Source organism: Gallinula chloropus (assembly GCF_964237585.1).
Source record: "Gallinula chloropus genome assembly, chromosome: 25".
In the NCBI taxonomy this organism is placed as follows: Eukaryota; Metazoa; Chordata; class Aves; order Gruiformes; family Rallidae; genus Gallinula; species Gallinula chloropus.
The window spans coordinates 4631512-4657268 of record NC_140110.1 but is presented as its reverse complement, the minus strand read 5'-3'; the positions used below and the strand labels follow the sequence as shown (position 1 = coordinate 4657268).

Sequence of the window (25757 nt, the reverse complement as noted above, 5' to 3'; positions counted from 1 at the left end):
ACACTGCCCACATCCCATGAAAGAGCCCTGAGACACAGGTGAGGGTCAGGATCTCCGTGCCCAGGGGCTGGGGATAAGCGCTTGGCATTTCTGTTTCATCAGAACAAGCCAGGGTGTCCTCAGCATCAGAGCTGCCTGCCCTGTGCCCGTGTTTGTCCTCATGGCCTCCACTTGCGAGGTGTAAGATGTTCATGGGGAGGCTTTGTCAGTAATGGCTCCCAGCAGGGCCCATGAACGCTTCAAGGTTCTTTGGACATTAGGTCTGAGTTTGACATTTTGAGAGGTTTCTTCAGTGTCCTCTTAATATCTGAGGTCCGTGGACGCAGAAGCAAATACAAAATGGGACTCATGAAAATACAGAAAGCCTTAAAAAGCATATCCTTTAAGTGCTTTTCATAAAAAAAATCCAGACTTCTACAAATAATTGGATTACAGTTAGGTATTTAATGATGAACAGTTCAAAGGAATATTACAATGGAGGATATTTTCCCTTCATTGGTATTTCCTGTCATGGCTCAGTTGATAGAAGAAGTGACAGCAGCATTCTGTGATGGGTATCACTCTCCTAAGGAGATCTGGACAGGCAGGTAAAGCAGTCTCTGGAGATCCAACCCTGCATGGAGAACCTTGCTCTTCCCCAAGCCCAGCAGATCCCTCACTGGCCTCCTGGGACTCCCAACACTTTTCCTGGCACAGACAGATTTCTCTGACAACAAACAGCAGTTCAACATGACACAGTTTAATACCCATGAAATCTCTCTCCTCAGCTGCCTGCTACGGCCAAGCAGCGTGTGCAGGGGGTCAGCTTTCAGAGGAGATTCTCTCCCAGAACAGTTTTAATTAGATACATAGAAAGGTCACTTATCAACACACTGACCTCCTGACAGAACCGTTCATTAGACTTCTGAGAGATGGGACATTTTCATGCTCTCTGGAGCTCAAAGCAGAAACCAGAGAGGTGAGCTGCAGCTGAATAAACAAAGAGCAACTGGAGGTGGAATCCTGTGAACAAGGTGAAGTGCATACATCCAGCCAGTCTGATGAAAAGATGTACTTAGGCATGGCTGTGCCATCAGGAGAGGTGGAAACAGCTGAATGACTAGGGAGATGAAAGAGACACACTGGAGGTAATGCAGGTATAGGTGAGTATGTCTTCTGCTGCTGTGGGTGCCAATACTGGAAATTCCTGCTCTGTGCAGGTGGGAAGTCACTGCCATTCCAGACATAGGATTCAGCTGATGAAAATTTGCTTGTAAATTATTTCTAAATGTATGGGGAAAAAAAGAAAGGAAAAATTGTAGCCCTTTGGAGGCAGATATGATGCAGAGAGCACAGCTCGTCATTACGCGGCATCTGGGTCACACAAGACCAGAAGATGCTGCATTAGAAATGGGATGAACATGAAACATGCTTTTACATGATAGTCAAAATGGAAGGAAAAACAACCAACAACTAAGAATACTACAGACTACAGCTGGTCATAATGAGTTCCATGGCCAGTGATATGCAGAATATGATCAGTTTATTGTTTCTTAGAAACATCCAGTCATCAGTTTCCACACGGCATCCTTGAGCTCCTGGTTCCTCATGCTGTAGATGAGGGGGTTCACTGCTGGTGGAACCACTGTGTAAATAAATGCCAATACCATGTCCAAAAATAGGGAGGAGATGGAGGGGGGCTTCAGGTGGGCAAACACAACAGTGCTGACAAACAGGGAGACCACGGCCATGTGAGGGAGGCAGGTGGAAAAGGCTTTGTGCCGTCCCTGGTGCGAGGGAATCCTCAGCACAGCCCTGAAGATCTGCACATAGGACACCACAATGAACACAAAACACCCAAAAACTAGACAGGAACTGACCACAATGGCTCCAATTTCCCTGAGGTAGGCATCTGAGCAGCAGAGCTTGAGGATCGGGGGGATTTCACAGAAGAACTGGTCAACAGCGTTGCCATGGCAGAGGGGAAGGGAAAATGTATTGGCTGTATGCAGTAAAGCATGGAGAAATCCACTGGCCCAGGCAGCTGCTGCCATGTGGACACAAGCTCTGCTGCCCAGGAGGGTCCCGTAGTGCAGGGGGTGGCAGATGGCAACGTAGCGGTCATAGGCCATGATGGTGAGGAGAGAATACTCTGTAGAGATTGAAAAGAAAAAGAAAAAGATTTGAGCCATACATCCTGTGTAGGAAATGGCCCTGGTGTCCCACAAGGAATTGGCCATGGATTTGGGAACAGTGGTGGAGATGCAGCCAAGGTCAAGAACAGAGAGGTTAAGGAGGAAGAAGTACATGGGGGTGTGGAGGTGGTGGTCACAGGCTATGGTGATGATGATGAGGCCATTGCCCAGGAGGGCAGCCAGGTAGATGCCCAGGAAGAGGCAGAAGTGCAGGAGCTGCAGCTCCCGTGTGTCTGCAAAGGGCAGGAGGAGGAACTGGCTGATGGTACAAACCTTGTCAGGTTTGTACCTCCACCCATCCTCAACCAGCCCCTTTGATGGGGAAGTGATGTCAGTGTCCTTGTTATGGCTGGTAAGGAGTTATTTTCTTTTCTAATAGCAGATGGAATGCCATGTTTGGGAGTTGGGAGGAGAGCAGTGCTGATAACACCCTGATGTTTCTGGTTGTTGCCAAGCAGTCAAGGACTTTTCAGTTGTTCCTATTTCCCTCCTAAGGAGAAGGAAGGGGATACAGCCAGGACAGGTGACCCGAACTGGCCAAAGGTGGTATTCCATATCAGTTACATCATGCTCAGCATAAAAGGGGGGCTGTTGGAAGGAGGAGGAGGCAGTTCCAGGACGTGCAGTTCTGGGGATGGTACAGATTTCTGGACACCTCTTGGCTGCACGGCCTGAGTTGTGTGGTTTGGTGACAAATTGCATTGTGTATCACCAGTCTCATATACTTAGCTACAAAGTCCTGTTATCATTGTTATATCTCTTTTTCTGCTATTCTAGTAAAATATTCTTATCCCAACCCATGGGGATTTTTTTACTTGGATTTGGAGTTTTTTTCCCTTTTCCTTCCCTCTCCCTCCACCCCAACTTGTTCCCCAACGGTCTTCCCTTTAAAGAACAAGTGACTGTGTGGTGCTCGGCTCTCAGCTGGGGCAAAACCACATCTACTAAAATCCAAAACAAATCTATTCCTAAAAACATGAAAATTCTTATATTAAAGTTATATTAATTGTCTCTTAAGCTGCATCTCCATCAATCTATTCACCATGATTACATTTCATTGAATCATCAGGGTCAGCAATACAATGAAGAAGATGATCACTTGGTTGCTGCTTAGAAACATCCAGTCATCAATTTCCACAGGGCATCCTTGAGCTCCTGGTTCCTCATGCTGTAGATGAGGGGGTTCACTACTGGTGGAACCACTGATTAAAAAATATGTCTAACAGGTTAAGTGGTCTGTGGAGGCTGGACAAGGGGCAATGGCTTCAAGTTGGAGAATAGGAGATTCAACACCAAAATTGGAGAAGATATTTTGACTGTGAGGGCGACAGATCCCTGGGACAGGCTGCCTAGGGGGGTTGTGGAATCTCCTTGTCTGGAGATATTCAAGACCTCTCTGGACACCAACCTGTGTGATCTGTCCTGTGGAACCTGCTTTGTCAGGGGGGTTGGACTTGATGATCTCTGGAGATCCCTTCCAACCCCAATTCTGTGAATCTGTGAATCTGTAAATAGGGAGGAGATGGAGGTGGACTTCAGGTAGGCAAACATGGCAGTGCTGACAAACAAGGAGTCCACTCCCAGGTAAGAAAAGCATATGGAAAAGGCTCTGTGCCATCCCTACTCCAATGGGATCCTCAGCACAGCCCTGAAGATCTGCACAAAAGACACCACAATGAACAAAAAAAACCCACCCAAATGCCAAACAAGCTCAGACCACAATTTCCCTGAGCATGGCCCATGAGCAAGAGAGCTTGAGGATCTGGGTGATTTCACAGAACTGGTCAGCAACATTGCCCAGGCAGAGTGGAAGTGAAAATATATTTGCTGTGACAATATATTTATTAAGGAAATAAAAATTATCTGTTGCTCTTTGCTATCAGATAAAAGAGCAAAGATCTATAAGGGACTTGGCAGACAACAAGATCACTGATGTAGGGGGAGAAGGTCCTCCAAGCCCGGCAGTAGAGATTCCCTGCAGTTTGTGGAGAAGACCATGGTGAATGAGGCTGGACCCCCTCAAGCCATGCTGGATGATATGGAACAGTGATTCTACATGCAGCCTGTAGACCTCACCATGCTCAGGCAGGTGCAGACACCTGAGGGAGGCTGTGACCTCATAGGAAGCCTGTGCTGGAGCAGGTTTGCTGGCAGGGCTGTGGAGGACCCAGGCTGGAGCAGTCTGTTGCTGAAGGATGGCACCCCATTAGAGTGACCCACCCTGGAGCAGTTGGTGATGATCTGAATCCATGTGAGAAGGACTTGGAGGGGTTCATGAAGGACTGTCTCCTGTGGGTGGGACCCAATGCTGGAGCAAGGGGAGACTGTGAGGAGTCTTCCCCATGATGAGGAAAGAGCAGCTGAGACAATGTGTGATGACCTGACCCCAACCCCCAATCCCTATCCCCCTGTGCCACTCAATCAGAGGAAGGAGAGAACTGGATGGGTTTACTGTTGTGTCAAGTTTATTCTACCAGCCTCCACCTTCAAAACAGTTAAATGTAGAGAAATACTTCCCAAGCAAAATGTGTGTGGACTAAGAAAGGTTTTGGGCACCTCCCCAGCGTGGGGATTAGAAGAACCAGTAACCTTGGGCTTCAAGGCTTTTCAGTTGAATGGAGGGGTCCTAGCCTTTCCTGACATCACTTTGCAGCTCTATCAGCATCAAGTTTCACAAATGCTCAATACCCAGCAACAGCACCCAAACAACATCTGTGAGGGATGAAGGATCTTACTGGCCTGAAAACTCCCTCACTAGGAGCACCAGTAACCTTGGGGCTCAGGGCTTTCCTAGCCAAGGGAATGGTCATAACAGTGTCTGACATCATCTTCAAACTCTACCAGAGCTTGACCTTTTGTTACATCTTCTCTCCCCTATGCAGCCGAGGAGGGGGAGAGATAGAGCAGCTTTGGTGAGCACCACACATTCGACAAGGTATGGAAGAGGAACAAATCCATGGGCATGTGGAGTCAATGGTTGTAGGCTGCAGTAATGATCATGACACTCTTGCCCAGGAGGGCAGCCAAGTAGATGCCCAGAAAGAGTCAGAAGTGCAGGAGCTGCAGCTCCCATGTGTCTGCAAAGGCCAGGAGGAGGAACTGGCTGATGGAGCTGCTTTTGGGACATCTGCTGACTCTGGGTATGGAAAAGTGTTGCAGAAGTAAAAGACAGGAGTGAGGAGAGATTTCTAACAAGGAAAACTAAAATCTTGAATTGTCTCACAAACTCCCAGGTGTGCATGAGGAGCAGAAGCCTCTGGCATGGGCTCCCAAAGAGTCACTCCTGGTCTTCAGTTATGAGTACAGATGAATGGGGGTGACATACATTTTCAATCAGATGAAGTCCACTGTCATGGAGGAGGGGACCTTACAAACTTACCTCCACCCCAAGTAATTCCCATGGGAGCTGGGACCAGCAGCTCCCAGACAGAAGGTGCCTATTTTGTGCACACCAGAACTGTGGAAAGAAGAATCCCAGATCCAATGGCTTTGAGGCACACACAGGCCAGAGCTGTGTTCCCTTCCAGCCCCAGGGCTGCAAAGCAAGGATGAGGGGTCTGGAGTGAGTCGACTAAACTCTCTTTCTTTCACAGGGGGAAAGAGTCCCCTTCCTTTTGCTGCCTGGTGGTCCTGCCTCATGGGGAGACACAAAAAAGATGATTGTCCTGCCCAGCTCTGGTTTGATCAGGAGAAAGGACTCTGCAGGACAGGATTTCTCCCCAGCCAAGGGAGGGAACATCAGAGAGGACTTCAGTGTCTTTCCAAGTAGATTCCCTGGAGCTCCAGGGAGGAGCCCAGAGGCAACAGAGGGTATGATGTCTTCACCTGCTCTTCTCCCGCTGAGCTGGGCTCGGCTCCTGGGACAGTGGGAGCTCAAGAATTATTACAGCGCTGCAGAGAGACAGCTCTGCCCAGGAGCAGCTCCTCTGCCAAGCACACAGGGCTGGGGACACTGCCTGTAGGCACCAAGGGGAGACCTGTGAGGCTGAGAGAGCTGATGGATGCTGAGAGCTCACTGGAGGAGAAATCTCCACAGCACTCTGCCTGGTATGTCTGTGGGTGCAGGGCAATGCAGGTTCTGTTCCTGGAGGCATCTCCTAAAGCTGGGACATGGGGCAGTGTGTGGGGTCTGTCAGGAGGACAGGTTCTCTCTAGGACCAGAAAGTGCTGCCTGGAAGGGATGCCCTTCTGCCCCATCAGAAGGACAGTGCAGGACAGCTGTCTTCTCCTGGACATGGCTGCAGAGGTGTGAAGCAGTGTGTGCACCCAGGGGTGCCCAGGGCTGTCCTTGTGAGCAGGGTCCCTGCACCCCAGGGACTGTGTGCTGGGGCAGGGACTCTGCTGCTGCCAGGGTCAGCAAGAAGCCTGCCTGGTGAGCTACCATCAGCATCGCTGCAGAAAGAAGCTGTGGGTGTAAAGTGTGTAGCACAGTGTAGGGTCCTTCTGCTGTAAGACAGTGCTGCATGGGTCAGCTTTGCTCCCAGCTCCAGCTGATCCTTATAAAAATTCGGAAGGGACTATGAAGAATGACATGAAGGAGGCATTTTCCTTCCTGACAGTGTCTTTACTTTGACATTTCCTCTCTTGTGGACTTTCTGACTGTGGTAAATGAGAAGTTATTTCTCCCAAAGTGGTCTGCAGAGAAGACCTCAGTGCAGGGCAGTTTGGATGAGGTCGGTAAGCACAGAGCTGGAGGTGACATAAGCAAAGAAAAGCAGCTGCAGGGACAGCTCCAGGCAGCAGAGACATGGGCAGGGAGTTGAGAAGGAGCTGCTCCCAGAAATGTCCTGGTAGTGGGGATTTGGTACCTCCCCAACATCCCCCTCAGAGCAGACACTTTCCCACAGTGACCCCCTGGTTTGTGCCACCCAGCTCAGAATCAGAGCCTGGAGTTCCAGGATTTTAGACTGAGTTGTCTCCTTGGCAGCCCCTGAAAACCTCAGAAACCCCTGAGTGCCTGTCTGTCTGTCCTTGTCCTTCCAGTGTTGGCTGGAACATTTGTTGCTGTTTCCCCTCCTGTCCTTGTTGCTTTTGTACCACTATTACCCAGGGGTTCCTGCTGGGCTGCAGCTGCCTCCCAAAATGGCACCGCTCTCCTACAGACTCTTGTGCCTCAGAGAGGAGCCCCATGCTTGGCACTGAGGGCATGGAAATGCTGCTCATCGCCTGTGTTTGGCCAACTGCAATGAGCCCTGTGTGTCCCTGGCTGGGAGAAGGGAGCTGAGATCTTCCTTGGGTAGGATGAGACCTCAGGAGGGCTTTGGAGCTCTGCCCTGCGAGACTGGATTCCTCTGCTCTGTATGGGGTCCAGTTTCTTATGCGGGGAACACCAGGGTGTGATCACAGAGTGTCCAGCACAGGGCAGCTGAGACCAGGGCTGATGGACAGAGCAGCTCTCCCCACTCTGCACTCAGGGGAAGGTTTCACTGGCACTGCAGCAGCAATGTCAGGGAGTGCAGACAGAACAAACACTCCTCAGGTACAGGCAGGAGAAAACCAAAGCTGCAAAGCTCTGCTCCGCCCCTGGGTGAAACTGGAGTGACAGTGCTGAAAAGCTCATTCCTATCCACAGGGGACTTAGTCTGAGATCACACCATCCTTCTATTTACTGACTGCTGCCAGGCAGGACTGAGTTCTCATGAGCCCACAGCTGACCCTCCTCCCAGCAGTGGTACGCTCCAGCCAGCACAAAGGAGACCTCCCAAAAGGGACCTCCTGAATATAGAGTCAATCTGAGGGCATTCACTATGAATTGGAAGAGGCCTCATATAAGAATTCACGAAGTTCTCACTGCCTTTTCCTCCTTGGACAGGTCTCTACACTTGATGGTAGCAGATGTCCAACAGCAGCTCCATCAGCCAGTTCCTCCTCCTGCCCTTTGCAGACACATGGGAGCTGCAGCTCCTGCACTTCTGCCTCTTCCTGGGCATCTACCTGGCTGCTCTCCTGGGCAATGGCCTCATCATCATCACCATAGCCTGTGACCACCACCTCCACACCCCCATGTACTTCTTCCTCCTCAACCTCTCTCTTACTGACCTTGGCTGCATCTCTACCACTGTTCCCAAATCCATGGCCAATTCCTTGTGGGACACCAGGGCCATTTCCTACACAGGATGTGTGGCTCAACTCTTTCTCTTTCTATTTTTGATCGCCACAGAGCTCTGTCTCCTCACTGTCATGGCCTATGACCGCTACGTTGCCATCTGCCACCCCCTGCACTACGGGACCCTCCTGGGCAGCAGAGCTTGTGTCCACATGGCAGCAGCTGCCTGGGCCAGTGGGTTTCTCTATTCCATGTTGCACACAATCAATACATTTTCACTGCCCCTGTGCAAGGGCAATGCTGTTGACCAGTTCTTCTGTGAAATCCCCCCGATCCTCAAGCTCTCCTGCTCAGATTCCTACCTCAGGGAAATTGGCTTCCTTGTGGTTGGTGCCTGTTTATGTTTTGGGTGTTTTGTGTTCATTGTGGTGTCCTATGTGCAGATCTTCAGGGCTGTGCTGAGGATCCCCTTGCAGCAGGGACGGTACAAAGCCTTTTCCACCTGCCTCCCTCACCTGGCTGTGATCTCCCTGTTTGTCAGCACTGGAGTGTTTGCCTACCTGAAGCCTTCCTTCCTCTCCTCCTTCTTTCTTGACCTGGTATTGGCATTTCTGTACTCAGTGTTTTCACCAGTAGTGAACCCCCTCATCTACAGCATGAGGAACCAGGAGCTCAAGGATGCCATGTGGAAACTGATGACTGGATGTTCTAAGCAGCAATAAACTGCTCATATCAACAACAATGTAGTCTCTATTTAGTAGGTTTTAATTTTTTCAAGTATTTTTCCCTTTTAGATTGTCTATGTTATAATTACATGGTGCACATTAGTCCTATTCCTAACCCAGTATCTCTAAGTGTTCTCTGCTTCAGACACTATGAAATGACAAAGTATGCACACTTTGCAGCATGTCAGCCTCCAAAGGGACACAATTTTTCCTTCTTTTTTTTTTTTTTTTTTTTTTTTTTCTAATTTACAAGCACCTCTTCATCTCCTGAATCACTCCTCTGCTTGTCTGGAATGGCAATGCTTTCCCACCAGCACAGAATGGGAATTTCCAGGATTGGTATCCAGGACAGCAGAAGAAATACTCACCTTCCACTGTACCTGTCTTACCACTAGTTTGTCTCTTTCACCTCCCACATCATGCAGGTCCTTCCATCTCTACTGATGATGCGGCCATGCCTAAGGACAGGTTTTCAGCTGACCAGATGGACGGATCCTCACTGAATTCCATCTCAGATTGCTTTTTGGTCTTTCAGATGCTGCTCAGTCTGTTGTTCCTGCTTTTAGACTCTGAGAGTTGGAGAATGTCCCATATTTCAGAAGTCTAATGAACTGAACTGTCAGGAGGTCAGTGTGTTGATAAGTGACCTTTCCATGTACCTGATTAAATCTGTTCTGGGAGAGAATCTCCTCTGAACGCTGACCCCCTTCACACGCTGCTTGGCCGTAGCAGCAGCTGAGGAGAAAGATTTCTTGGTTATTAAACTGCATCATGTTTAACTGCTGTTTGTTGCCAGAGAAATCTGTCTGTGCCTGTGAGCACAGATGATATGAGGAAAAGAATTGGCAGTCTCAGGAGGCCAGCGAGGGAACTGCTGGGCTTGGGGAAGAGCAAGGTTCTCTAGACAGGGTTGGATCTCAAGAGACTGCTTTTCCTGCCTGTCAAGATCTCCTTAGGAGACAGATATCCATCACAGAATGCTGCTGTCACTGCTTCTATCAACTGAGCCATGACAGAAAATACCCGTGACTGAAAAAAAGGTCCTTCAGGAAAATTCCTTTGAAATCTTCGTCACTAAGGACCTAACTAACATCCAAATAGTTGTAAAAAGCTGATTTATTTAATGAAAATGAGTTGGAGAGACATGCTTGTAAGGGCTTTCTGGATGATTAATGAGCCCCATGGTGCCTTTTCTTCTGAGTCCACAGACCTCAGCTACCACACAGAGAGTGAAGAATCCTCTCAAGAAGTCCGAGTCAGGAGTAATGCCCAAAGTACCTTGAAGCCTTAACAGGCCACATTGGGAGCCATTACTGACAAAGGCTCCTCATGGGCTCCTTAGAGCAGACAACTGGAGGGCATGAGGACAAACACAGGCAAAGCGCAGGCAGCTCTGATGCTGAGGACACCCTGGCTTGTTCTGATGAAGCAGAAATGCCAAGTGCTGACCCCAGCTCCTGGGAAGCAAGATTCTGGCCCTCACCTGTGGCACCCTCCTTAGGTGTGTGATGCCAAGGGAAGGACAGGCCTATGACACATGTGGCCTCCCCTGTAGTGGGTGCAAAGAGGAAATGATGCCCCATGCCTATGAGGACAATATGGCTCCTCTGAAGCCTTTGTGTCAGGTACATCAGCCATAACCAAGGGGGCAAAGACCTTGTTTCTATCAGGGCATTTCAACCTGGCCACCACCCTTTGCCATCTTCACCACAGCCCATCCCACCCTGCCCCACGCCTGTGCCTGTTTCCCTGCAGGCTGTAGGAACCAAATGCACTTCCTCACCTCATTCTCCCCCCACCATGTCCCTGCCTGTACTGCTGTCTCTCCCTCCAAACACAAAGCCACCAGCTCAGCCAGGTTTCCTCCAAGGGATTTCTTGATCCACAGCACTACCTGAAGGTCAGAATGACATTTCTTTATCTTCATGTCCACTCTCTGACCTCCAAAGCTGTGGTTTCACGTGGATTTCCTTTCTTATTTCTACATAGCACAAAGATGGCTTCCCTCAGCACTCCACCGGCCCCTACAAAGAAAATTTACTTTGTCTTGGCTGAAACCAGGCCACCTTTGTAGACAACAAGTGAAACACAATGGTGGGGTCACTCCTGTAGTCACACAGTATGGACAAGCCCGTTGGTCAGCTCTGGTCAGCTGGGGCTGTTCTGTCCCCTTCCAGGTACTTGTGCACTCCCAGTTGACTCATTTCTGGAGCAGAATTAGACAAAAGCCCTTGATGCTGTGCAAGCCCTGCTCAGCAAGCAACAAACAGGTTTATTCAGACTCTTTTGGTTACAAATCCAAACCACAGAACTCTAGGGGCTGCCAGCATGAGAATTCATTCCAGTCCAGCCAAAATATGGTCAGGAGGAGAAGATCTCTCTGGTTTAAAATATTCTCAAAATTCCTGTTCATCAAACTCCCAGAGTTTGTCAAGGTCTGTTTGAAGTGAAGTGCCATTTTCTTAGCAGTTCACATCTCCTTGCAGGTGGCTCTTCAAAGTTGTGCTGCATTAAAAAAAATGACAGCAAGAGGTGTCAAAGAACCTGGGACTCTATTGCTGGATGTTTGGCATCTTCAAAGGTCAATTATGGTAGAGCCTGAAAATGACATCAGGCATTGCTAGGACCATTCCCATGGCTGGGAATGCCCTGAGATCCAAGTGTAATGGTGCTTCTAGTGTGGTACCTGAGGAGATTTCAGGCCAGGAACATCTTTCAGCCCTCACACCTTCTGTTTTGGTGGTGTAGTTGCATATTCAGAAGTTATGAATGTGGATGCTGGCAGAGCCAGAAAATGACGTCCAGCACTGTTAGGATGATGCCCTTGGCTGGGAATGCCCTGAGCCTCAAGGTTACTTGGGCTGCTTGTGGGCTACCTGGGGAGGTTTCTGGCCCAGAACATCTTTCATCCCTCCCACCTTTTGTTTGGGAAATACTGCTGGACCATTAGCATGTTTGAAGGTGGACACTGGTAGACCCCAAAAATGACGTCAGGCAGTGCTAGGACAGTTCCCTTGGAAAGGACAGTCCTGACCCACAAGGTTACTGGGGCTTCTTGGCTGCTCCCTGAGGTGGTTTCAGGACAGGAACATCTTTCATCCTTCACACCTTTTTTTTGTGTGCTAATACTCTACATTTTGCATGTTCAAAGTCAGATGCTGGTAGAATCTGAAAATGACACCAGGTACTTTTAGGATTGACCCTTTGAAAGGAAAGCCCTGATGCCCAAAGTTACTTGGGCTGCCAGCGTGCAACCTGGGGAGGTTTCAGGACAGGAACATCGGTCATCCCTCCCACCTTTCGCTTGGAATGTACTTCTCTATGGTTAACAGGTTGAAAGGTGGATGCTGGTATAGCTGGAAAGTATAGCACCATATTACTCCCATAATTTTCCTCTTCCTCCACCCAGATCCCCCCATATCCACCCCCAGAACCCTCCTTCAAAATCCCCATGTCCCCTCCCAGCACCCGTGGTTGCCCACCCACACCTTAAACCCTACCTCAGCCCACCCTTAACCCTCTGTTGTGGTTTGGCCCTGGCTAAAGGCCAAATGGCCACCAAGCTGCTCTGTCATTCCCCTTTCCAGCCAAAAAGGGGAGAAAATATATATCAGGAGGCTTAGGACTTGAGATAAGGACAGAGGGATCACTATCCAATTAGCACAATGGGCAAAACAGACTCAACACAGAATAAAGGAAAGAAAGAAAAGTGATTTATTACTACCACAACTACACACTGAGTGAACCAGAGTCGGGTAATGAGAAGCACAGCCAGGTCTTAAAGCACCTTCCCCCCGTCCCTTTCTTCTTAGCAGAGTTAAACTCCATCACAATTTTACTCCCTTCTTCCCCCACCCAACATGGCGTGGGGAGGGGCAGGGAATGGGGAGTGGGGTTCTGGAGGTTCCTCACAAGCTGCTTTCCTTGCCCAGGTCTTAACACTTTGTCTTCCCCCCCCCCCCCTCCTTTCTTCACACACTTGACTTTAATCATCAATTCGCTCCCTTCTTTCCTCCATGGCAGCACAGGAAGGGTCAGGGAATGGGGGTTTGCAGTCCATTCCTCCCAAGTTCTCTTCCATCTTAGCTCAGGGGGGTGCTCCACACACACCCCCTTCCCCTGCTGCACTGTGGGGTCCCTCCCACACAAGTCATATCCACAAACTTCTGCAGTGTGAGTCCTCTCTATCGGGGAGTCATCTCCTCACCACAGGCCTCTCAGCAGGACTCCCTTCCATGGGTGCTGATGTTCGGGCCCAGACTCCCCTGGCCTGGTCCCCCACAGAGTCACAACTCCCCTGGCAAACCTGCTGCAGGGTGGGTCAGTCTGTGCACAGGCCATAGATGGTCTCTGCTCCCCGTCCTTATCCATGGGCTGTGAGGGGACACCCACTCCACCATGGTCGTCTCCATGATCTGCAGGGGAATCTCTCTCTCTGGCACCCATGGGTGGGAATAAGGACAGTTTACTGCCAAAAATCACCATGAATGTGGAACAATAATGGTTAGATACACTCACACCCAGTGCTAACACACAGTACCTTACTCACTCAATGATAACAGAAAGCTGCCTGACAGCAAGGACAGACCAACAGACCCACCATCCCAGCCACACTCAGACTATCCTGGAGGCAGCCAGCCAGCTCCTCCCCAACCAGCTGCATTTATGGGGAAGTGGTGTCAGGGGCTGTGGGAAACAGCCTGGGCTAACTCAGCTCACCTGGGCTAACTCAGAACACCTGACATGGCTGATTGGGGAGGTTAACCTGGCCTGGCCAGAACCAGGCAGGACAGTTGAACAATTAATGGGTTGACACCCAGGGAAGATACAAGGATTTCCAGACCTGAAGGTCCAATCACACACACTACGACCCACAAAACCTCCATTGTTGTCATTCGGATTCAGACAATATTCCCCCTTTTCTGGAACTGGGGTTCTCCATGGGTTTGTTTCCTCATTCCAATAGAATGAATCATTACCAATGGTTATGTCACTTAGATCACTCAGGAGCCATTTCTGGGATATTGCTTCAATGTCCATGGCCAGTCTTTAAATCCTGAAGGGCTCCGACATCCCCAACAGTTTGTCAGGTTAAAAGCGTTGGGCACCTGCTGGCCTAAAGTTATAAATCCATTTTGTCACCCCAGGCTGAAGAGGGGGGCACAAAAGTTTCCCCAGATATTAAAGGTGGTGATAGTGGTTGACCAAAACAATGTTTGTGATACTCTGATAAACGTCCTATAAATATTAACAAAGCAGTTATTAACTAAACTATACAGACAATTAACAGCTTCATCTATTCCTTCAAGCAGGTGTCAGAGATTCCATCTGGAAAAGAGAAAAACCCAGACTCAGTTTGTATTAAGGGACTGGTCGTAGATTGTTATGAGAAGGATGGAATAATCCACCTTGTATTGACTTTGTGTTCCTTCCCATGGGCATCTTTTGCTTTCCAAGCGTATTTGTTGAGGGGCTCAGCCAGTACGAGGGGAACGGTCCCAATGGTCGGCATTTCTACCAAGACTGGCAGACCAGGAGAGAAAACTGGCTTTTCTGGGGTGCTGGGATTGTGGGGTTTGGGGATTAAAGCTGGGGTTTGGGACAAAGGGCATTGAGTTGAGACATCCAATTCTTCCCCAGCAATCATTGACTCGGGGAACTGCATCCCAGAGTCGTTCTGCCCAGTGTGGCTTGTGAGCTTTTAAAAACCCTTTCAAAAGCCCATTAGTTCTCCCCACTATCCCATTAGCTTGGGGGTAACACGGGGTGTGAAATCCCCACCTGACTCCTCCTTCCTTGGCCCACTCCTGCCCCTTGGCAGCAGTGAAATGACTGCCCTGGGCTGACTGAACAGACTGGGGGTTGGCAGAAAGCAAAACCAGTTTGTCAGGGCCCTCCCTGGCTGTTCTCCTGCTGCTCCTGGAAATGCCTGGGCTGGGACTAGGCCAGAAATGATTTCCACTCCCACTAATACTCTTGTTTCCCCTCCGCCTTCCCAAGGGCTCCAATAGAGTCGATTTGCCAGGCCTCCCAAAGGGTCTTTTCCTCTCTCAGCTGGAGGGGGGTCTCTTCCATGGGGTGCCGCTCTAGCCGCAGGCAGCATTGTTCACAGGCCCAGAGCCAGGTGGGGCAAGCTTCCCAGTGACAGGCCACCCCCTGGCATGTGCCTGCCTGTGGGAATCCTTGGATCCTGCCTGGCCACGTTTCACATGCAGCCATTCCAGGAGCCTGTCCCAATGTCCTCTGAGCTGGTCCTCTTGCTGCAGAGGGGCAATGCTGGCCAGTTCCTCTGAGCTGAGGGCGCTGGGCCTCGTTACCTTGGAGAAGAGGAGACTGAGGGGTGGCCTTATGCAGGTCAATGGGTAAAAGCTGGAGCAGAGGAAGTTCCATGTGAATGTCAGGAGAAACTCTTTCACTGTGAGGGTGCCAGAGCCCTGGGACAGACTGCCCAGAGAGGTTGGGGAATCTCCTTCTCTGGAGACATTCACACCCACCTGGATGTGTTCCTGTGTGGTTTAGTCCAGGTGATCCTGCTCTGGCAGGGGGGTTGGACTAGATGACCATTTGATGTCCATTCCAACTCCTAACGTTCCATGATTCCTTGACCTTGGATCTCCCTGCACATCTCTTGGAGCACCTCTGGCCCCTCAGGTTTCACTGGGTGTTGGTGTTTGAACACCTCCTTCTTGGCCTCCACCCCCCTTTAATTCCCATGAGAGCTGGGACCAGCAGCTCCCAGGAAGCAGGTGCCTCTTTTGTGCCCACTGGAACTGTGGCAAGAGGAATCCCAGGTTGCTTTGGATTGAGGCAGCCCTGTGCCAGAGCTGCATCCCCTTTCAGCCCCAGGGCTGCAAAGCAAAGATGAGGTGCCTCTAGTCACTTGTCATACTTTTTACACTCCCCAAGGGAAAGAGTTCCCTTTCTGTCCCTGTCTGGGGGTCCTGCCTCATGTGGAGACAAGAAAAAGTGATTCTTCTGCCCAGCTCGTGTTTGATCAGGAGAAAGGACTCTGCTGGACAGAAGGATTTCTCCCCAGACTAGAGTGCAGATGGCAGGGAGGACTTCAGTGTCTTTCCAAGTTGGTTCCCTGGAGCTTCGGGAATACCTCAGAGGAGCCGAGGAGTACGTGACGCCTTCACCTGCTCCTCTGCTGTAGCTGGGCTGGACTCCTGGGACAGTGGGAGCTGATGAAACATTACAGCACTGATGAGGGACAGCTCTGCCACAGAGTAGCTCCTCTGCCAAGCGCAGAGGGCTGGGGACACTGCCTGTAGGCATCAAGGGGAGACCTGAGATGTTGAGAGAGCTGACAGATGCTGAGACGTCACTGGAGGAGAAATATTCTCAGCACTCTACCTGTGAGTATGTCTGTGGTATGGCTGTGGGTGCAGAGCAATGCAGGTTCTGTTCCTGGAGGGATCTCCTAAAGCTGGGACATGGGACAGTGTGTGGGGTCTGTCAGGAGGACAGGTTCTCTATAGGACAAGTTGCTGCATGGAAGGGATGTCCTTCTGCCCCATCAGAGGCACAGGGCAGGACAGCTGTCTTCTCCTGGGCATGATGAGGGGTTCCCAGGGCTGTCCTTGCGAGCAGGGTCCTTGTGACTCTGGGGTCTGTGTGCTGGGGCAGGGACTCTGCTGCTGCCAGGGTCAGCACTCAGCCTGCCTGCTGGGCTTTCCACAGGGATATAGACAGCACCTCTGGGTTGAAGCAGTGACCCAGGGAAGGGCAACGTAAGGTCCCTCTGCTGTCAGAAAGTGCTGCCTGGGTCAGCTTTGCTCCCAGCCAGAGCTGATCCTTGAGAAATGCCAAAGAGAATATTTCTCCAAAGGCAGAGTCTTTGCTTTGACTTTTCCTCTCCTGTGGGCTGTGCTGAGTGTGGTAGATGAGAACTTATCTCTCCCCTTGAGAATCTGCAGTGAAAACTTGATTCTCTGCACACACAGAGGTTCCCTGGGGCAGTGCCCTGATGCCAGGAGGGGTCTGCAGAGCAGAGCTGAGCCCAGGGCAGGTTGGATGAGGTCTGTGAGCACAGAGCAGGAGGTGAGATGGGCAGAAAGAAGCAGCTGCAGGGACAGCTCCAGGCAGCAGAGGAATTGTCAGGGAGGGATGAGCTGCTCCCAGAAATGCCCTGGCAGTGGAGATTTGGCATCTCCATGACTATTCCTGACACCCACCCCCTGGTTTCTGCCACCCAGCACAGACTCTGCACCCAGAGTTACAGGGTTCAGGCTGAGTCTTTTCCTTGGCAGCACAACGAGCAGTGAGGAGAAACCCCTAAGTGCCTGTCTGTCTGTTCCTGACCCTAAAGCTACTGCTGGGCTGCAGGCTGCCTCCCACAATGGCACCGCTCTCCCAAGGACTCTTGTGCCCCAGAGAGGAGCCCCATGCAGGAGACATCTCAGCACAGAGGCTGTGGCAATGCCACTCATCACCTGTGTGTGGACAGCTGCACTGAGCCCTGTGTGTCCCTGGCTGGGAGCGGGGAGCTGAGATCCTCCTTGGGTAGGATGAGACCGCAGGAGGGCTTTGGAGCTCTGACCTGCGAGACTGGATTCCTCAGCTCTCAGTCAGGAGAAAACCAAACCTTTATTTCCTTGGACAGGTCTCCACACTTGACAGCAGCAGATGTCCAACAGCAGCAGCTCCATCAGCCAGTTCCTCCTCCTGCCCTTTGCACACACACAGGAGCTGCAGCTCCTGCACTTCTGGCTCTTCCTGGGCATCTACCTGGCTGCTCTCCTAGGAAACTGCCTCATCATCATCACCATAGCCTGTGACCACCACCTCCACACCCCCATGTACTTCTTCCTCTTCAACCTCTCTGTTACTGACGTTGGCTACATCTCCACCACTGTTCCCAAATCCATGGCCAATTCCTTGTGGGACACCAGGGCCATTTCCTACACAGGATGTGTGGCTCAACTATTTGTCTTTGTATGTTTGATCTCCACAGAGCTCTTTCTTCTCACTGTCATGGCCTATGACCGCTACGTTGCCATCTGCCACCCCCTGCACTACGGGACCCTCCTGGGCAGCAGAGCTTGTGTCCACATGGCAGCAGCTGCCTGGGGCACTGGGTTTCTCAATTCTGTGCTGCACACAGCCAATACATTTTCACTGCCCCTCTGCCATGGCAATGCTGTTGACCAGTTCTTCTGTGAAATCCCCCAGATCCTCAAGCTCTCCTGCTCAGATGCCTACCTCAGGGAAACTGGAGTCCTTGTGGTTGGTGTCTTCTTTGGTTTTGGGTGTTTTGTGTTCATCATGGTGTCCTATGTGCAGATCTTCAGGGCTGTGCTGAGCATCCCCTCACAGCAGGGACGGCACAAAGCCTTTTCCACCTGCCTCCCTCACCTGGCTGTGGTCTCCCTGTTTTTCAGCACCGGCATCTTTGCCTACCTGAAGCCCCCCTCCATCTCCTCCCTATTTCTGGACCTGGTATTGGCATTTCTGTACTCAGTGTTTCCACCAGCTGTGAACCCCGTCATCTACAGCATGAGGAACCAGGAGCTCAAGGATGCCCTGTGGAAACTGAGGACTGGATCTTTCTAAGTAGCAGTGTGCTGCCCATCTTCATCTGCATATCACTGGCCATGTAATTCTGGTTAGGACCAGTTTGTATTAAGTAGGTTTTTAGTTGTTTTATTTTCTTTTCAGTCTGTTTTGTCTAAGCTGTATTAACATGGGCTACATTCCTACCAGTCCTTATGACGTATCTCCAGATCTTCTTGTACCGAGACACTGTGTAGTGATGAGCTGTGCTCTCTTTGTATCTTGTTTGGTTGCAAAGGGCCACAGTTATTTCTTACATTGATATACAATTTACTGATGCAGGCATAAGAAATACTCACCTTCCCCTGTACTTGAATTACTGCTAGTCTGCCTCTTTCATGTTCCACATCATTCAGGTGTTTCCACCTCTCCTGATGACACAGCCAGGCCTAAGGACATCTTTTGGGCAGACTAGCTGGACATATGCACTTCACTTTGATCACTGTTTTCCACCTCTGCTTGCTCGTTAGTCAATCAAGTACTCAGCTCTCAGTTCAGCTCTCTGCTGCTTGCTTTGAGCTTCAGAGAGTTGGAAAATGTCCCATCTCACTGAAGTCTGTTCTGTCCGAAGTTCAAGGTGTTGATAAGTGACCTTTCTATATGTCTGAATAAAACTGTGCTTGGAAAGAACCTCCTCTGAAAGCTGACCCCCTTCACACGCTGCTTGGCCGTAGCAGGCAGCTGAGGAGAGAGATTTCATGTTTATTAAGAAGGGTCATGTTTAACTGCTGTTTGTTGTCAGAGAAATCTGTCTGCTCTCCTTGGGTTCATTATAGCAGACAACTGGAGGCCATGAGGACAAACACAGGCAAAGCACAGGCAGCTCTGATGCTGAGGACACCCTGGCTTGGTTTGATGAAGCAGCAATGCCAAGTGCTGACCCCCCAGGCCTCTTGTGGTGGTTCAGCTCCAGACAGTGGCTGAGCACCACACACCACTTGCTCACTCCCACAGCAGAGACAGACAGAGCCTCTGTGGTTTGAGATAAGAACAATTTACTGACAAGAATCACTGTGAATTTAGAACAATAATGGCCAATTACACTCACAGCCAGTGCTAACACAGAGTACCTTACTGACCCAATGATTACAGAGAGCTGCCTGACAGCAAGGACTGAGGGATGGACCAACCCAATGTGCTGACTGTCCTGGAGGCAACAAGCTCCTGCCCTTCCCCAGCCAGTTGCTTTTATGGGGAAGTGGTGTCATGTGGTGTGGCAAACTGCCCAGGCTAACTCCTGTGCTGGCTCCTTGGTGAGATTAGCCCTGCCCTGGTCAGAGCCAGGACATTATCCACCCCTTTTTCCACACCATCTACATCATGCCCAGTTCTTATATTTTCAGAGTATTAGGGAGGTTCATAACATCATTTATATATTATATAGAACCTCTGCCATGGACTGATTTTATTCATCAAGAATTTAGTAGCTATCCTCACTTAGAATTGAATCCTCTTGGGGTACACACTGGATTTCCCCATCCTTTCTCATCACCCACCAAGTGCACCCAGGTCCCTGAGCAAAAGCAATCCCACGAAAGGGTTTGCCTTTGCCTGAAGAAGGAACAACCCAGACTGTTTTCCCCCACAGGTTTCTCATGCACACTACAGGGACTTGATCCCCCTCCACGGTCTGTGGGACTTTTGATTGGGCGTGCCCAGGTCCATTGGTAGATCCCCTGGAATTAAGTAGCCATGTGGCTTTGGCTAAATGCATCTCTCAGGTTTTTAGGGTTCCACCACCCATTGCTTTAAGAGTAGTTTTTAACAGCCCATTGTACCTCTCGATTTTCCCAGTGCCTGGTGCATGGGAGGGGATATGATTTACCCACTCAATGCCGTGTGCTTTGGCCCAGGGGTCTAGGAGATGATTCTGGAAATGGGTTCCATTGTCTGACTCGATTCTTTCTGGAGTGCCATATCACCAGAGGATTTGCTTCTCAAGACCCAGGATGGTGTTCCAGGCGGTGGGACATAGGAGAAGTTTCTAGCCAGCCGCTGGTTGCTTCTACCCCTGTGAGCACACACCGCTGGCCTTGGGGTGTCTGTGGGAGAGGGATGGAATCCATCTGCCAGGCCTCTCCATAGTTGTATTTCAGCCCTTGTCCTCCACACTACAGAGGCTTTAAGCACTTGGCCTGCTTGGTCGAGGCACATGTTTCACAGTCATGGATGACCTGTGAGACAGTGTCCACGGTCAAATCCACGAGTAGATCGTGGGCCCATCTGTATGTGGCATCTCTTCCTTGATGGCCTGAGGTGTCATGGGCCCAGCAAGCTATAAATAATTCCCCCTTACGTTGCCAATCAAGGTCTGTTTGAGCCATTTCAATCTCAGCAGCCTGATGGACCTGCTGGGTGTTTTGATGTTCTCCGGTTGCTTGGCTCTTGGCTACGTGGGCATCTCCATGCCGTCCTTTTACAGTCAGGTTCTCTAACTGGGCAGAGATGTCTTGCCACAATGGAGCAGCCCAGATGGGTTTGCCTCTGCGCTGCCAGTTGCTTTGTTTCCATCACTGTAACCACCCCCACAGGGCATTGGCCACCATCCAGGAGTCACTGCAGAGGTACAATTTTGGCCACTTTTCTGTTTGGCAATGTTTAAAGCCAGCTGGATGGCTTTAACCTCTGCAAACTGGCTGGATTCACCTTCTCCTTCAGCAGCTTTTGCAACTTGTCACGTGGGGCTCCATACAGCAGCCTTGCATCTGCAATGTTTGCCAACAAGATGACAGGACCCATTGCTGGACAGAGCATATTTTTTCTCATTTTCTGGCAGTTCATTATACAAAGGGGCCTCTTCAACATGCATCACCTCCTCCTCTGGTGATATTCCAAAATCTTTGCCTTCTGGCCAGTCTGTGCTCACTTCCAGGATCCCTGGATGATTGGAGTTTCTGATTTGAGCCTGCTGCGTGATAAGTGCGACTCATTTGCCCCATGTGGGGGGCCTTCCCTTTGAACATCCAGCCCAGCACCAGCAGTCGGGGTGCCAGAAGGAGCTGGGCTTCAGTTCCAATCACTTCTGCAGCAGCTCGAACCCCTTCATATGCTGACAGTATTTCCTTTTCTGTCAGTGTATCATGGGCTTCAGATCCTCTGCAGCCCTGACTCCAAACCTCAGCAGTCGGCCTTGAGTCTCCTCTAGTGCTTTCTGACAGAGACTCCAGGTAGGGCCATTCTCCCCAGTCGTGGTGTAGAGCAAGTTTTTGACACCTGGCCCTGTCCAGACAGGCCCAAGGTCTACTGCAGGGACTGTCTCCTGTTTGATCTGTTCAAAAGATTGTCGCTGCTCAGGGCCCCACTGGAAATCCTTCTTCTTCTGGGTTCCATGGTAGAGAGGGCTGACAATGAGACCATAGCTGGGGATATGAATTTGCCGCAAACCCACAATGCCTAGGAAAGCTTGTGTCTCCTTTGTGTTGGTCAGAGGAGACATCACTGCTGTTTTATTAATAACTTTCATGGGGATCTGACGATGCCCATCTTGCCATTTCATTCCTAAAAACTGTTTTTATTATTCTGTCGTGGTTTCACCCCGGCTGAGAGCCGAGATCCATGCAGCTGCCTGCTCCTTAAAGGAAAAGAGCAGGGGAAAGGGAAGGGGAGGGGGGGGTGAGAGGTAAGGGAAGGGAAAAGGAAGGGGCAAATAACCCCAAAACCAAGAAGCTAAGAGGCCCGTGGGTTGGGATAAGGATAGTTTACTAAGATAACAGAAAGATAAAATATAACAATGCTGACGGCACTTTAGAGCAAAAATATATGAAGCTGTTGGTACACAATGCAGTTTCTCACCAAACCACACAGCTCAGGCCGTGCCACCCAGAGCCGTCCCAGAACCCGACCATCCCCCAAGAACCGAGTGTCCCGGAGCCACCCCGGTCCTTCCTCCCGTCAGCCCCCGATATCCTGGGCAGGATGTAATTGGCGTGGAATACTCTCTTTGGTCAGCTGGGTCATCTGTCCTGGCTTCGCCCCTCCTTTCTCATGAAGAGCTGAGAAAGTCCTTGACTGTCTGACAGCAATTAACAACATCAGGGTGTTATCAGCACTGCTTTCATTTTAATTCTCAAACACAGAATTCCATCTGCTGCTACAAATGAAGTTAACTCCATTCTGACGAAAACCAGGACATTCTCCACCCCTTATTCCATACCATTTACGTCATGACCAGATCCAACCATTTCTTTTGGGTACAAGCAGTTTCTTGTTTCAGACACACATATATGCATGTACACGTGTATACGCACACATGTGCATACAGGTATTATTCCCTTAGTCTATGGACCATTCCTCTGAGTGTGTTGAGTGAATGAACATTTAGTCCATGATGATTTTCAGGCTTCATTCGTCGAAACAGTCTCTCATGGTGTCAGTATGCGCCATTGGATCGTTGCATACTGCATCTTGGGCTCTCGACCGATACAGCTGGCATGGTCCATGTTCATAGTCTGTGAATCAAAGATGTTCATTTTCAAAGGGAAGGAGGAAAAAGTTCTTGGAACACCAGGTCTTGGTCCCGTCATCGTGGCACTCTTCCTTCACTGACTTGTATGACTCCGGCTGTAACTCCATTGATACAACATACAGCAACATACAGCAATTATAGTAATAATGAATGTACAATAATGGGTTATTTAGCAATTATTATAATACAATTTCTACCTTATTAATTATATTGGCTATTCTCACCTAAAATCAAATCCCTTTGAGGTACACATCGAACTTCTCCATCCTTCTGCATTACCCACCAAATACAACCAGGTCCTTGAGCAAAAACAATCCCAGACATGGGTTTACCTTTGCCTGAAGCAGGGATGACCCAAACCGTCTTCCTTAATATACTCTTCATATGCACCACTGGGACTCTGTCTCCTTCTACAGTACGTGGAAATTTTGACTGGGCAGGACCAGCTTGATTGGTGGATCCCCTAGAGTTAACTAACCACGTGGCTTTGGCTAAATGTGTATCCCAGTGTTTGAATGTTCCACCACCCATCGCTTTCAGGGTAGTCTTTAAGAGTCCATTATATCGTTCAATTTTCCCAGAGGCTGGTGCATGATAAGGAATGTGGTACACCCACTCAATGCCATGCTCTTTGGCCAGGTGTCTATGAGAGCATTTCGGAAATGAGTCCCGTTGTCCGACTCGATTCTTTCTGGGGTGCCGTGTCACCATAGGACCTGCCTTTCCAGACCCAGGATTGTATTCCGAGCAGTGGCATGGGGTACGGGATATGTTTCTAGCCAGCCGGTGGTTGCCTCCACCATGGTAAGCACATCAAATTTACCATGGCGGGTTCGTGGGAGGGTGATGTAATCAATCTGCCAGGCCTCCCCATATTTATATTTCATCCACCGGCCTCCATACCAAAGGGACTTCAACTGCTTCGCTTACTTGATTGCAGCACACGTCTCACACTCATGGATAACTTGTGCAATAGCATCTATTGTTAAGTCCACCCCTCGATCTCGAGCCCATCTATATGTTGCATCTCTCCCTTGATGACCTGAGGAATCATGAGCCCATCGAGCTAGGAATAATTCACCTTTGCGTTGCCAGTCTAGATTTACTTGAGCCACTTCAATCCTAGCAGCCTTATCTACCTGATGGTTGTTTCGATGTTCCTCCATGGCCCGACTCTTAGGCACATGGGCATCAACATGATGTACCTTTACAACGAGCTTCTCTAACCGGGCAGCAATATCTTACCATAAGTCAGCAGCCCATATTGGTTTGCCTCTACGCTGCCAGTTGTTCTTTTTCCACTGCTGCAACCAACCCCACAGGGCATTGGCTACCATCCATGAATCAGTATAAAGGTAGAGCATTGGCCACTTTTCTCTCTCAGCAATGTCCAGGGCTAACTGTATGGCCTTCACCTCAGCGAACTGGCTTGATTCACCTTTTCCTTCAGCGGCTTCTGCTACTCGTCTTGTAGGACTCCATACAGCAGCTTTCCATCTTCGTTGCTTTCCCACAAGGCGACAGGAGCCATCAGTGAACAGGGCATATTGCTTTTCATTCTCTGGCAGTTTGTTGTAAGGTGGGGCTTCTTCAGCCCGTGTCACCTCCTCATCCTCTGGTGACATCCCAAAGTCTTTGCCTTCAGGCCAGTCTGTGATCACTTCCACGATTCCTGGGCGATTAGGGTTTCCTATTCGAGCCCGCTGAGTAATTAGTGCAACCCACTTGCTCCACGTAGCATCAGTGGCATGGTGTGTAGAAGGGACCTTCCCTTTGAACATCCAGCCCAGCAGCGGTAGTCGGGGTGCCAGAAGGAGCTGGGCTTCAGTTCCAATCACTTCTGAAGCGGCTCAAACCCCTTCATAGGCGGCCAGTATTTCCTTTTCTGTTGGAGTATAATTGGCCTCAGATCCTTTGTAGGCCCAACTCCAAAACCCCAGCGGTCGACCTCGAGTCTCTCCTTGTGCTTTCTGCCAGAGACTCCAGGTAGGGCCATTTTCCCCGGCCGCAGTGTAAAGCACATTTTTAATGTCTGTCCCTGTCCGGACAGGCCCAAGGGCCACTGCATGGACTATCTCGCGTTTGATCTGCTCAAAGGCTTGTTGCTGCTCAGGGCCCCATTGGAAATCATTCTTCTTCCGAGTTACGTGGTAAAGTGGGCTCACAATGAGACTGTAGTTTGGGATATGCATTCGCCAAAAACCTATAACACCTAAGAAAGCTTGTGTTTCCTTTTTGTTGCTTGGTGGAGACATAGCTGCTATTTTATTGATAATGTCCATTGGGATCTGACGACGCCTATCCTGCCATTTTATTCCTAAAAACTGGATTTCTTGCGTAGGCCCCTTGACTTTACTTTGTTTTATAGCAAAACCAGCTTCTAAAAGGATTTGAATTATCCTTTTTCCTTTCTCAAATACTTCCTCTTCTGTATTGCCCCATACAATGATGTCATCAATATACTGCAGGTGCTCTGGGGCCTCACCCTTTTCCAGTGTAGTCTGAATTAGTCCATGGCAGATGGTGGGGCTGTGTTTCCACCCCTGGGGCAGACGATTCCACGTGTATTGGATGCCCCTCCAGGTGAAACCAAACTGTGTCCTGCACTCTGGCGCCAGTGGTATTGAGAAGAAAGCATTTGCAATGTCAATTGTGGCATACCACTTAGCTGCCTTTGACTCCAGTTCATACTGCAGTTCCAGCATGTCCGGTACAGCAGCACTCATACCTGGAGTGACTTCATTTAGGCCACGATAATCCACTGTCAGCCTCCACTCTCCATCAGACTTCCG

At 49.9% G+C, this 25757-nt stretch overlaps 2 protein-coding genes across 2 annotated transcripts; one reads left to right on the top strand and one right to left on the bottom strand.

Moving 5' to 3' along the window:
- Positions 1 to 1532: 1532 nt before the first annotated feature.
- LOC311200879 (olfactory receptor 14I1-like) lies at positions 1533 to 7304 on the bottom strand (the record flags this gene model as incomplete). The annotated part of the gene is made up of 2 exons (XM_084275182.1): positions 1533 to 2486; positions 7221 to 7304. The coding sequence occupies 2 exons, from the start codon at positions 7302 to 7304 to the stop codon at positions 1533 to 1535; spliced, it is 1038 nt and encodes a 345-aa protein (XP_084131308.1).
- A 705-nt stretch (positions 7305 to 8009) lies between these two features.
- On the top strand, positions 8010 to 8942 carry LOC311200878 (olfactory receptor 14A16-like; the record flags this gene model as incomplete). The annotated part of the gene is made up of 1 exon (XM_084275181.1): positions 8010 to 8942. The coding sequence occupies one exon, from the start codon at positions 8010 to 8012 to the stop codon at positions 8940 to 8942; it is 933 nt and encodes a 310-aa protein (XP_084131307.1).
- Between the last annotated feature and the right edge of the window lie 16815 nt (positions 8943 to 25757).